Consider the following 12,062-nt stretch of genomic DNA (forward strand, 5'->3'; position numbering starts at 1 on the left):
GGGGGGAACGAGGGGACCGGGGGGGCGATGGCGGATCCGGCGCTTCGGGCCCGGGAGCGCTGAGGGGAACGAGCTGAGGGGACCGAGGGGACAAGGGCGGGCTGAGGGGACTGAGGGGACAAGGGCGGGCTGAGGGGACTGAGGGGACAAGGACAGGCTGAGGGGACCTGGGGGGACCGAGGGGACCTGGGGGGTCTTGGAGGGACCTGAGGGGACCGAACTGAGGGGACAAGAACGAGCTGAGGGGACCTGAGGGGACCAAGGGGATCTGAGGGGACCAAGGGGATCTGAGGGGACCAAGGGGATCTGAGGGGACCGAGCTGAGGGGACTGAGGGGACAGGAACAGGCTGAGGTGACCTGAGGGGACAAGGACGGGCTGAGGGGACCAAACTGAGGGGACAAGAACGAGCTGAGGGGACCTGGGGGACCTGGAGGGACCTGAGGGGACAAGGACGGGCTGAGGGGACCCAAGGGACCTGAGGGGACCGAACTGAGGGGACAAGAACGAGCTGAGGGGACCCAAGGGACCTGAGGGGACCGAACTGAGGGGACAAGAACGAGCTGAGGGGACCTGAGGGGACAGGAACGGGCTGAGGGGACCGAACTGAGGGGACAAGAACAAGCTGAGGGGACCTGGGGGACCTGAGGGGACCTGGAGGGACCCGAGGGGACCGAACTGAGGGGATAAGAACGAGCTGAGGGGACCTGGGGGACCTGAGGGGACCGAACTGAGGGGACAAGAACGAGCTGAGGGGACCTGAGGGGACAGGAACGGGCTGAGGGGACCTGGGGGGACAAGAACAGGCTGAGGGGACTTGAGGGACCTGAGGGGACTTGTGGGGACCTAAGGGTACCTGGGGGGACCTGAGGGGACAGGAACGGGCTGAGGGGACCTGGGGGACCCGAGGGGACCTGAGGGGACCAAGGGGACCGAGCTGAAGGGACAGGAACAGGCTGAGGGGACCTGGGGGACCTGAGGGGACCAAGGGGACTGGGCTTAGGGGACCCGAGGGACCGAGGGGACTGAGGTGAGGGGACAGGAACGGGCTGAGGGGACCCGAGGGACCAAGGGGACTGAGGTGAGGGGACAGGAACGGGCTGAGGGGACCTGAGGGACCTGAGGGGACCGAACTGAGGGGACAAGAACGAGCTGAGGGGACCTGAGGGGACAGGAACGGGCTGAGGGGACCTGGAGGGACCTGAGGGGACCCAAAGGACCGAAGGGACCTGAGGGGGCTGAGCTGAGGGGACAGGAACGGGCTGAGGGGACGTGGGGGACCTGAGGGGACCCAAAGGGACCTGAGGGGACTGAGCTGAGGGGACCTGTGGGGACTGAGGGGACCTGGAGGGACCTGAGGGGACAAGAAGGCACTGAGGGGACCAAGGGGACTTGTGGGGACCTAAGGGTACCTGGGGGGACCTGAGGGGACAAGAAGGGACTGAGGGGACCAAGGGGACTTGTGGGGACCTAAGGGTACCTGGGGGAACCTGAGGGGACAAGAACGGGCTGAGGGGACTTGTGGGGACCTGAGGGGAACTGGAGGGACCTGAGGGGACCAAGGGGACCTGAGTGGCCCCGGGGGGGCGATGGCGGAGCCGCTGCTGCGCCGAACGTTCTCCCGCCTGAGGGGCCGCGACCGCCCGAAGAAACTGGAGGTCAAGGACAGAGGTACGGACACCCCCCCGAAAGAAAAGGGACCCCCTCGAAACACAGGGGACCCCCACTGAGGAGGGCCCCCCCCTCCCCCGCCGGACGCCTGGGTCCCTCATGCCTTCCTTCCAAAGAAGGGACCCCCCCCAAAAGAAGGGTCCCCCTGTCACCATGGGGTCCCTCCCGTCCCCTTTTGTCAGGAGGGGACCCCCCCATAACCACAGGGTCTCTCCTGTCCCCACACTGGGGAGGGGACCCCCTGGACGCCTGGGTCCCTCATGCCTTCCCTCCAAAGAAGGGACCCCCCAAAAAAAGGGAACCCCCCCCCCCCAAAGAAGGGTCCCCCTGTCACCATGGGGTCCCTCCCGTCCCCTTTTGTCAGGAGGGGACCCCTCCCCATAACCACAGGGTCTCTCCTGTCCCCACACTGGGGAGGGGACCCCCCGGACGCCTGGGTCCCTCCTGCCTCCCATCCAAAGAAGGGACCCCCCAAAAGAAGGGACCCCCCTGAAACATAGGGGACCCCCACTGTGGAGGGGACGCCCCCCCACAGGGTCCCGAGGGCCCCCCCCCATAACCATGGGGTCCCTCCTGTCCCCTGACTCAGGATGGGACCCCACCGAACGCCTGGGTCCCTCCTGCCTTCCCTCCAAAGAAGGGACCCCCCAAAAGAAGGGTCCCCCTGTCACCATGGGGTCCCTCCCGTCCCCTTTTGTCAGGAGGGGACCCCCCCCCATAACCACAGGGTCTCTCCTGTCCCCACACTGGGGAGGGGACCCCCCGGACACCTGGGTCCCTCCTGCCTCCCATCCAAAGAAGGGACCCCCCCAAAAGAAGGGACCCCCTTGAAACATAGGGGACCCCCACTGTGGAGGGGATGCCCCCCAGGAACACAGGGTCCCGAGGCCCCCTCCCCCCATAACCATGGGGTCCCTCCTGTCCCCTGACTCAGGATGGGACCCCACCGAACGCCTGGGTCCCTCCTGCCTTCCCTCCAAAGAAGGGACCCCCCAAAAGAAGGGAACCCCCAAAGAAGGGTCCCCCCATCACCCCAGGGTCCCTCCTGTACCCCCCAACTAAGGAAGGGACCCCCCCGCAAGGAAGAGACCCCCCCTGAGGAGGGAACCCCTGAACGCCTGGGTCCCTCATACCTTCCCTCCAAAGAGGGGACCCCCCAAAAGAAGAGATCCCCCCCATCACCCTGGGGTCCCTCCAGTCTCCCCACTGAGGAGGGGACCCCCACCCCCGAACACCTGGGTCCCTCATGCACCCCACCCTGAGAAGGGGAACCCCCCAAAGAAGGGACCGCTCCCCCTCCCCATCACCCTGGGCTCCCTCCTTTTCCCCCCAAAAGAAGGGACCCCCCCCATCACCCTGGGGTCCTGCACCCCAAAGAAGAGAAGGGACCCCCCCCATCACCTGGGGTCCCTCCTGAGCCCCCCCAAAGAAGAGACACCCCCATCACCCTGGGCTCCCTCCACCCACGTCCCCAAACCCTAGGGGGGTCCCCATTCGCATTTTGGGGACCCCCCCCTCACCTCACCCCCCCTGTACCCCACAGAGACCTCCCCCCCGAGCCCCGACTCCCCAACATCCCCGGAGGTGCCAGCGCCGGATCCGCCATCACCCCGCAAGCAAAACCACCCCCCGAAACCCCCCCAGGACACGAGTGACATCGGTGACACCGACGATGACGATCCAGGGGACGACGCGGCGAATGGCCCCGGTGATTTTGGGGGGGGTGGCAAGAGCCCCCCCCATGGTTCCTACCTGCAGAGCCTGGAGCGGAGCAGCCGGCGCTGGGTGTTGGGACACGAGGAACCGGGAGGTGACACCGATGGCGGCGCCACCACCGGCGGGGACATCTGGTACAACCCCATCCCCGAAGACGACGACCCCCGGGGGGGACACGGCAAAGAGTCCCAATCCCAAATAAGCTGGGAAGAGCCCCCCCGGAGCACCATGGGGACTTTGGGGACAGGGGACGTCAGTGGCACTCGAGAGGAGCCGGGAGCTGGGAGGACCCACGCGTTCGGTGAGTGGTGGCTGTGGGTTGGGGACAGTGGTGGCCCCCACAGCCTTTGGCCCTCTGTCACCCCCCCAGGAGTGTCCCCAGGGTCCCCTCTTCACCAGCACCCTCAGCTCTTTGGTCTTTGTCACCCCCCCACGACCCCACAGTCCCTGTCCCCCCCCATTACAGTGTCCCCAAGACCCCACAGTCCCTGTCCCCCCCCATTACAGTGTCCCCAAGACCCCACAGTCTCTGTCCCCCCCATTACAATGTCCCCAAGACCCCACAGTCCCTGTCCCCCCATTACCCCATTAGTGTCCCCAAGACCCCACAGTCCCTGTCCCCCCCATTACAATGTCCCAAAGACCCCACAGTCCGTGTCCCCCCCATTACAATGTCCCCAGACCCCACAGTCCCTGTCCCCCCCATTACAATGTCCCAAAGACCCCACAGTCCGTGTCCCCCCCCGTTACAGTGTCCCCAAGACCCCACAGTCCATGTCCCCCCCATTACAATGTCCCCAGACCCCACAGTCCCTGTCCCCCCCATTACAATGTCCCAAAGACCCCACAGTCCGTGTCCCCCCCATTACAGTGTCCCCAAGAACCCACAGTCCATGTCCCCCCCATTACAATGTCCCCAGACCCCACAGTCCATGTCCCCCCCCATTACAGTGTCCCCAAGACCCCACAGTCCATGTCCCCCCCATTACAATGTCCCCAAGACCCCACAGTCCCTGTCCCCCCATTACAATGTCCCCAAGACCCCACAGTCTCTGTCCCCCCCATTACAATGTCCCCAAGACCCCACAGTCCCTGTCCCCCTCATTAGCGTGTCCCAAAGACCCCCAGGCCCTGTCCCCCCCACCCAGGACCCCACAGTCCCTGTCCCCAAATTACGGTGGCCCCAGAATTGTCCCCAACCACCCCCCCATCCTTCCCCCCTCCCAGTTCCCCCCAATCTCCACTCACCCCCTTTGTCCCCCCCCAGGCAAGACACCTCTCCCCTGCGTCACCACGGGGATGTCCCCGTCCCCTCCCGCCAGCCCCAAAAAGAGCCGTTCTCTCCCCAAAACCAAATCCCCCGGCACCGTCCGCCGCCTCTCGCTCAAGATGAAGAAACTCCCGGAGCTTCGGCGCAAACTGAGCTTACGGAGCCCCCGCCCTCGGGGACACGATGACAACGGGGGACACTCCGGCGCCACCTCCCCGCGCGGCGTCATCACCCGCTACCACCTGGACACCTCGGTGGCTTCGCCGGCGCCGCCGCCGCGACCCAAACCAACCGGTTACCTGAGCGACGGCGACTCCCCGGAGCTCCCGGTGAAAACCCGCGGCGACGCCGCCGACGGTGACGCCGCCTTGGACGTCACCGCGTTCCGTCCCTACAGCTGCGACGACGCTTCGGCGCTTGGCCCCGTGTCGGGTTTGGTCGCCGTTCACCTCCGCGGCGTCCGGGATCTGAAACCGGCGGCGCCGAGCGCCGAGCCGCGGGATTATTTCTGCGTCTTGCAGGTGGATTCGGCCAAACGGGCGCGGACGGCGCTGGTGCCGGCGCGGGGGGCGGCGCTGGGGCTCAACCATAACTTCAACCTGGAGCTGGAGGCTGCGCGGCACCTCAAGGTTATGGTGTTTGCGTGGGACGCGGCAACGCGGCGGAACCGGCTCTGCGGCCACGGCACCGTGGAGCTGCCGCATGTCTTCCGAGGTGACTTTTAGGGGGGTTTTGGGGGCATTTGGGGACACAAAACCATGGTGGTGGCATCGTGGTGATGCCACATGGTCTCCGAGTTGATACCTGGGTTGGTTATTGGGACATTTGGGGACACAAAACCATGGTGGTGGCATCATGGTGATGCCACATGGTCTCTGAGGTGACAGCCAGGTTGGTTTTGGGAACATTTGGGGACACAAAACCATGGTGGTGGCATCGTGGTGATGCCACATGGTCTCTGAGGTGACAGCCGGGTTGGTTTTGGGAACATTTGGGGACACAAAACCATGGTGGTGGCACCAGCGTGATGCCACATGGTCTCTGAGGTGACACCCAGGTTGGTTTTGGGGACATTTGGAGACACAAAACCATCTTGGTGGCACCTTCTGGGGTTGGTTTTGAGGAGTTTGGGGACATAAAATGATGTTGGTGGCACCGTGGTGCTGCCTCATGTTCTCTGAGGTGACACTTGGGTGACATCTTGGGGGCATTTGGGGACACAAAACCATGGTGGTGGCATCGTGGTGATGCCACATGGTCTCTGAGGTGACACCCGGGTTGGTTTTGGCGACATTTGGGGACACAAAACCATCTTGGTGACACCTTCCGAGGTCGGTTTTGGGGGCATTTGGGACCTCATTGGTGTCACCGTGATCCTTCCCCACGTCCTCTACGGTGACACTCGGGTCAGTTTTGGGGACATTTGGGGACATAAAACCCTGCTGACACCCCCCTGGACCCCTCAGGTGACACCCCTATCACTTTTGGTGACATTTAATGACATTTATTCCCCCCCAGATCACCGAACGCAACAACTCGCCGTGCGGCTCCAACCCCGCGGGATCCTCTACACCAAACTCACCTTGGTGCGGCAAAACCCCCAACCCGGCGCTCCACAACCCCCTTTTGGGTCAGAACCCCCCAGTTTTGGCTCGGAACCCCCCAGTTTTGGCTCGGAACCTCGCGGTTTTGGCTCGGAACCCCGTGTTTTTGGCTCGGAACCCCGCGTTTTCGGCGTGGAGCTCCGGCGCCTCGTGGAGCGGGAGAACTCGCCCACCAAAGTGCCGCTTCTCATCCAAAAATGCGTCGCTGAGATCGAGCGGCGCGGGTTGAAGGTGAGGGGGACTCTGCGGGTTTTGGGGACGCGGTGACGCCGGTGACGCCGGTGACGGTGTCACCGCGTCCCCGAGGTGGTGGGGTTGTACCGGCTCTGCGGTTCGGCCGCCGTCAAGAAGGAGCTTCGGGACGCGTTCGAGAGGGACAGCGCGGCCGTGACGCTGTCGGAGCGGCGCTACCCAGACATCAATGTTGTCACTGGTGGGTGGCCCCGTGTCCCCTCTGATGGCCCCCGTGTCCCCTCTGGTGTCCCCATGTCCTCTCGGATGTCTCCATGGTGTCACTTTGTCCCAGGGATCCATAAGGGGCGTCCTGGTGTGTCCCTTCTGATGTCCCATGTGTCCTCTTTGATGTCCCCATGTCCCCTCTGCTGTCTCATGTGTCACCTCCAATGTCCCCTGTATCCCCTCTGATGTTTCCTGTGTCCTCTCTGATGTCCCCATGGTGTCACTTTGTCCCATGTGTCCTCTCTGATGTCCCCATGTCCCCTCTACTGTCTCATGTGTCCCCTCCGATGTCCCCTGTGTCCTCTGTGATGTCCCCATGTGTCCCTTCTGCTATCCCCGTGTGTCCCCTCCGATGTCCCCTGCGTCTCCTCCAGTGTCCCCTGTGTCAACTCTTATGTCCTCTGTGTCCCCTCTGATGTCCCCATGGTGTCACTTTGTCCCCCTGTGTCCCCTCTGATGTCCCCTGTGTCCCCTCTAATATCCCCGTGTCCCCTCTGCTGTCCCCTGTGTCCTCTCTGATGTCCCCATGTCCCATCTGATGTCCCCACAGTGTCACTTTGTCCCCGTGTCCCCTCTGATGTCCCCTCTGTCCCTTCTGCTGTCCCCATGTGTCCCCTCTGCTGTCCCCATGTGTCCCCTCTGATGTCCCTGCGATGTCACTTTGTCACTGTGTCCGTCTGTCCAGGGGTCCTGAAAGATTTCCTGGGGCTGTCCCTGTGTGTCCCCTTGGTGTCACTTTGTCCCTCTGTCCATCCGTCCAGGGCTGCTGAAGGATTTCCCGGGGGTGTCCCCATGTCCCCGCGATGTCACTGTGTCCGTCCGTCTGTCCGTGTAGGTGTCCTGAAGGATTTCCTGCGGGAGCTGCCGTCCCCACTCATCCCCCCCGGGTTGTACCGGGCGGTGTTGGGGACAATGGGGACATCGGGGACACCGGGGACAACCGGGAGCCACCGCGAGGCCACGATGCTGCTTGACGGGCTGCCCGAACCCGAGAAGGTGGGGACGGAAATGGGGTTCACAGCCCCAAAAATGGGGAGTTTGGACCCAAAAATGGGGTTCACAGCCCCAAAAATTAGGGGGTAGGGGACAAAAAGGAGTGTTGGGTGCCAAAAATTGGGTGGCCAGACCCCCAAAAATGGGTGCACAGCCCCAAAATGGGGTGTCAGGTGCCAAAAACTGAGTGTCCAGAGCAAATACTGGGGTGTCTGGACCCAAAAATGGGGGTTCATGGCCCCAAAAATGGGGTGTCCAGACCCAAAAATGGGGGGACATGGGACAAAAATGGGGTGTCCAGACCAAATAATGGGGTGTCTGGAGCCAAAAATGGGGTGTCTGGACCCCCCAAAATGGGTGCAGAGCCCCAAAAATGGGGTGTCCAGACCCAAAAATGGGGGGATGGGGTCAAAAATGGGGTGTCCGGACCCCAAAAATGGGTGCACAGCCCCCAAAATGGGGTGTCCAGACCCAAAAATGGGGGGACATGGGACAAAAATGGGGAGTCTGTACCCAAAACTGGGGTGTCTGGACCCAAAAATAGGGTGTTGGGGAACAAAAATGGGGGGGGAGGTTTGTGACAATGGTTGTGACACCCAAAGATGTCCCCAACCATCTCCCCTTGTCCCCAAGGCCACCTGTGCCCTGTGGCTTCATTCCCCTATTGTCACCCCCATGTGTCACATCCCAGTGACACCGGTGACAATTCCCTTTGGTTGGGGGATTTGTGACAATGCTTGTGACACCCAAAGATGTCCCCAACCATGTCCCCTTGTCCCCAAGGCCACCATGACCACCTGAGCCCGGTGGCCTCATTCCCCTGTTGTCACCTCGTGTGACATCAAGTCCCAAATCCCTTTGAGCGGGGGGTTTGTGACAATGGTTGTGACACCCGAGGGTGTCCCCAACAATGTCCCCTTGTCCCCAAGGCCACCCTGACCTGTCCCCAAGGCCACCTGAGCCCAGTGGCTTCATTCCCCTATTGTCGCCCCCATGTGTCACATCCTGGTGACATTTCCCTTTGTGGAGGTTTGTGACAATGCTTGTGACACCCAAAGATGTCCCCAACCATGTCCCTTTGTCCCCAAGGCCACCATGACCACCTGAGCCCGGTGGCCTCATTCCCCTGTTGTCACCTCGTGTGACGTCAAGTCCCAAATCCCTTTGAGCGGGGGGTTTGTGACAATGGTTGTGACACCCGAGGGTGTCCCCAACAATGTCCCCTTGTCCCCAAGGCCACCCTGACGTGTCTCCTGGACCACCTGAGCCTGGTGGCCTCGTTCCGCGACTGCAACCGCATGACCCCCCAGAACTTGGCCGTGTGTTTCGGGCCCGTCCTGCTCGCCCGTCCCCCCGTCCCCGACGTCACCGATGTCACCGACGTCACCACCGCCTGTCCCCGATGTCCCCGAGGTCCCCAAGGTGACGTCCCCGTCGACTTCAAGCGTCACCTGGAGGTTCTGCACTACCTGCTGCGGGCCTGGCCGGGTGAGTTGGGGACATTTTGGGGGGGGTTGGGACCCTCCTTGGTGGCTTTTTTGTGTGTCATTGTCACCAGGGGTCTGTGACCCCCGCAATGTGTCACTGGCTGCACTTTGTGACCCCCTCCCCTCCCAGTGACACTCCCAAACCCCCCATGACCCCCCATGTGTCACCATGACCACCTCCAAGTGTCACCATCAGCCCCCCCAAACCCTGGTGACCCCCAAACGCCCCCAGTGACCCCCCACACATGTCACCATGACCCCCCCAAGTGTCACCCTGACCCCCCCCCCATACCCCTGGTGACCCCTCCAACCACCCCCAGTGATGCCCCAGATGTCACCATGACCCTCCCCAACCCCCCCAAGATGTCACTGTGACCCCCCCACATGTCACCATGATGCCCCCAAGTGTCACAGTGACCCCCCAAAGTGTCACCATGACCCCCCCAAGTGTCACCGTGACCCCGCTATGTCACCATGATCCCCCCCCAAAATCCTGGTCACTCCCCCCAGTGTCACCATGACCCCTCCAAGTGTCACCGTGACCCCCCCGCATGTCACCGTGACCCCCCCACCCACAAGTCACCATGACCCCCCCCAAGTGTCACCGTGACGCCCCCAAGTGTCACCGTGACCCCCCCACAAGTCACCATGACCCCCCCCAAGTGTCACCGTGACACCCACCACGTGTCACCGTGACCCCCCCAAGTGTCACCGTGACCCCCGCCCAAGTGTCACCTTGACCCCCCCCCCCCCCCCCCAAAGTGTCCCCATGTCCCCGCACCCCCCTGACACGCCCATCTTTCCACAGCCCCTCCCCCCCGCGCCGTCCCTCCCCCACTGCACCTGGACCTGCCGCCGGTGACACCGGTGACACCGGTGACACCATCTGTGCCACCGCTGGTGACACCGCGACCACGTCCCCGCGGCCCCGAGAGCCCCCCCAGCAACCGCTACGCCGGAGACTGGAGCATCTGTGACCCCCCCGGCCCCCAGGGGACAGCGAGTGACACGGGTGACACCGCCGTGGGGACGCGTTTTGGGGACATTGGGGACAGTCCCCGGCTCAGCCTGAGGGACTTTGATGCTTTGATCCGGGAGCTGGAGCGGGAGCTGGCGCAGCCCATCGATGTGTGTCTGTGACATCGGGGACATCGGGGACACCGGGGACGGTGACAGGAGGCGGTGGCACTTGGTGGCCTTGGGTTTGAATGGAGGGGAAAGGAGCGACGGTGGGGACAACACAGGGACCCCAGTGACAACACAGGGACTTTGGTGACAACACAGGGACCTGGTGACACCACAGGGACCCCGGTGACAAAACAGGGACTCTGGTGACACCACAGGGACCTGGTGACACCACAGGGACTTTGGTGACAACACAGGGACCCAAGTGACACCAGTGGGACCCTGGGGACACCACAGGGACCTGGTGACAATACAGGGACCCAAGTGACACCAGTGGGACCCTGGGGACACCACAGGGACCTTAGTGGCACAACAGGGACCTTGGTGACACTTGTGGGACATCAGTGACACAACAGGGAGCTGGTGACACCACACGGACTCCAGTGACACCACAAGGAGCCAAATGACACCCATGGGACCCTGGGGACACCACAGGGACCTCAGTGACAACACAGGGACCTGGTGACAACACAGGGACCTCAGTGGCACAACAGGGACCTTGGTGACAACACAGGGACCTGGTGACACCATTGGGACCCCAGAGACACCGGTGGGACCTCAGTGACAACACAGGGACCCAAGTGACACCACAGGGACCTGGTGACACCACCGGGACCCCAGTGACACCAGTGGGACAGTCCCCAGATTGTCACTTGACCATACCCAAATTGTCACTTGTGTCCCCAAGGTGGTGACACCCACATTGATGTCACAGGACACAGGGGGGACGCAGTGACACTTTATGGCCATGGGGACACATCTGTCCCCTGGCTTGGGAACCAATGGACAAACAGTGGAGGTGACAACAGTGTCACTTGTCCCCAAGGGTCCCTGACCCCCCCCCAGGGTGACCTCACCCCCCCAGCGCTGCCATTTGTCATTGTCACCAGCAATAAACAACACTCACTGCCAGGTCTGTGTGTGTTGTGGTGTGACAGGGGGTGACTGTCCCCAAATGGCACTTGAATGTCCCCAACATGTCACTTAATAGCCCTCAAATGCCACTTGACTGTCCCCAAAATGCCCCTTGACCATCCACAAACTGTCACTTGAACGTCTCCAAAATGTCACTTGACTGTCCCCAATATGTCACTTGACTGTCCCCAAATTGCCACTTGACTGTCCCCAAATTGCCCCTTGACCGTCCCCAAAATGTCACTTGACCGTCCCCAAAATGTCACCTGATAGTCCCCAAATTGCCACTTGACCGTCCCCAAAATGTCACCTGATAGTCCCCAAAATGCCACTTGACCATCCACAAATTGTCACTTGACCATCCCCAAAATGTCACCTGATAGTCCCCAAAATGTCACTTGACCTTCCCCAAAATGTCACTTGATAGTCCCCAAAATGTCACCTGATGGTCCCCAAATTGCCACTTGACCATCCCCAAAATGTCACCTGACAGTCCCCAAAATGTCACCTGATAGTCCCCAAAATGTCACCTGACGGTCCCCAAATTGTCACTTGACCGTCCCCAAAATGCCCCTTGACCATCCCCAAATTGCCACTTGACCGTCCCCAAAATGTCACCTGACCGTCCCCAAAATGTCACCTGATAGTCCCCAAAATGTCACCTGACGGTCCCCAAATTGTCACTTGACCTTCCCCAAAATGTCACCTGACGGTCCCCAAAATGTCACTTGACCTTCCCCAAAATGCCCCTTGACCGTCCCCA

The 12,062-nt window shown here is 62.0% G+C and overlaps 1 protein-coding gene across 1 annotated transcript; it reads left to right on the forward strand.

Moving 5' to 3' along the window:
* Positions 1-1,500: 1,500 nt before the first annotated feature.
* On the forward strand, positions 1,501-10,525 carry SYDE1 (synapse defective Rho GTPase homolog 1). The gene is made up of 8 exons (XM_082076449.1): positions 1,501-1,670; positions 3,214-3,687; positions 4,654-5,370; positions 6,175-6,491; positions 6,567-6,693; positions 7,555-7,715; positions 8,948-9,200; positions 10,008-10,525. Exons 1-8 carry the CDS (start codon positions 1,589-1,591, stop codon positions 10,337-10,339), a joined length of 2,463 nt encoding a protein of 820 aa, XP_081932575.1. The 5' UTR covers positions 1,501-1,588; the 3' UTR covers positions 10,340-10,525.
* The last annotated feature ends 1,537 nt before the right edge of the window (positions 10,526-12,062 follow it).

The sequence above is a fragment of the Streptopelia decaocto genome (genome assembly GCF_964273445.1).
Source record: "Streptopelia decaocto genome assembly, contig: SUPER_29_unloc_1, whole genome shotgun sequence".
NCBI lineage: Eukaryota > Metazoa > Chordata > Aves > Columbiformes > Columbidae > Streptopelia > Streptopelia decaocto.

Excerpts from the sequence above, each read along its gene's own strand:
- SYDE1 (XM_082076449.1), top strand. The coding sequence starts at position 1,589 with ATGGCGGAGCCGCTGCTGCGCCGAACGTTCTCCCGCCTGAGGGGCCGC. Across the intron at positions 6,492-6,566 it reads TCGAGCGGCGCGGGTTGAAG|GTGGTGGGGTTGTACCGGCT; the intron begins GTGAGGGGGACT and ends CGCGTCCCCGAG. Across the intron at positions 6,694-7,554 it reads AGACATCAATGTTGTCACTG|GTGTCCTGAAGGATTTCCTG; the intron begins GTGGGTGGCCCC and ends CTGTCCGTGTAG.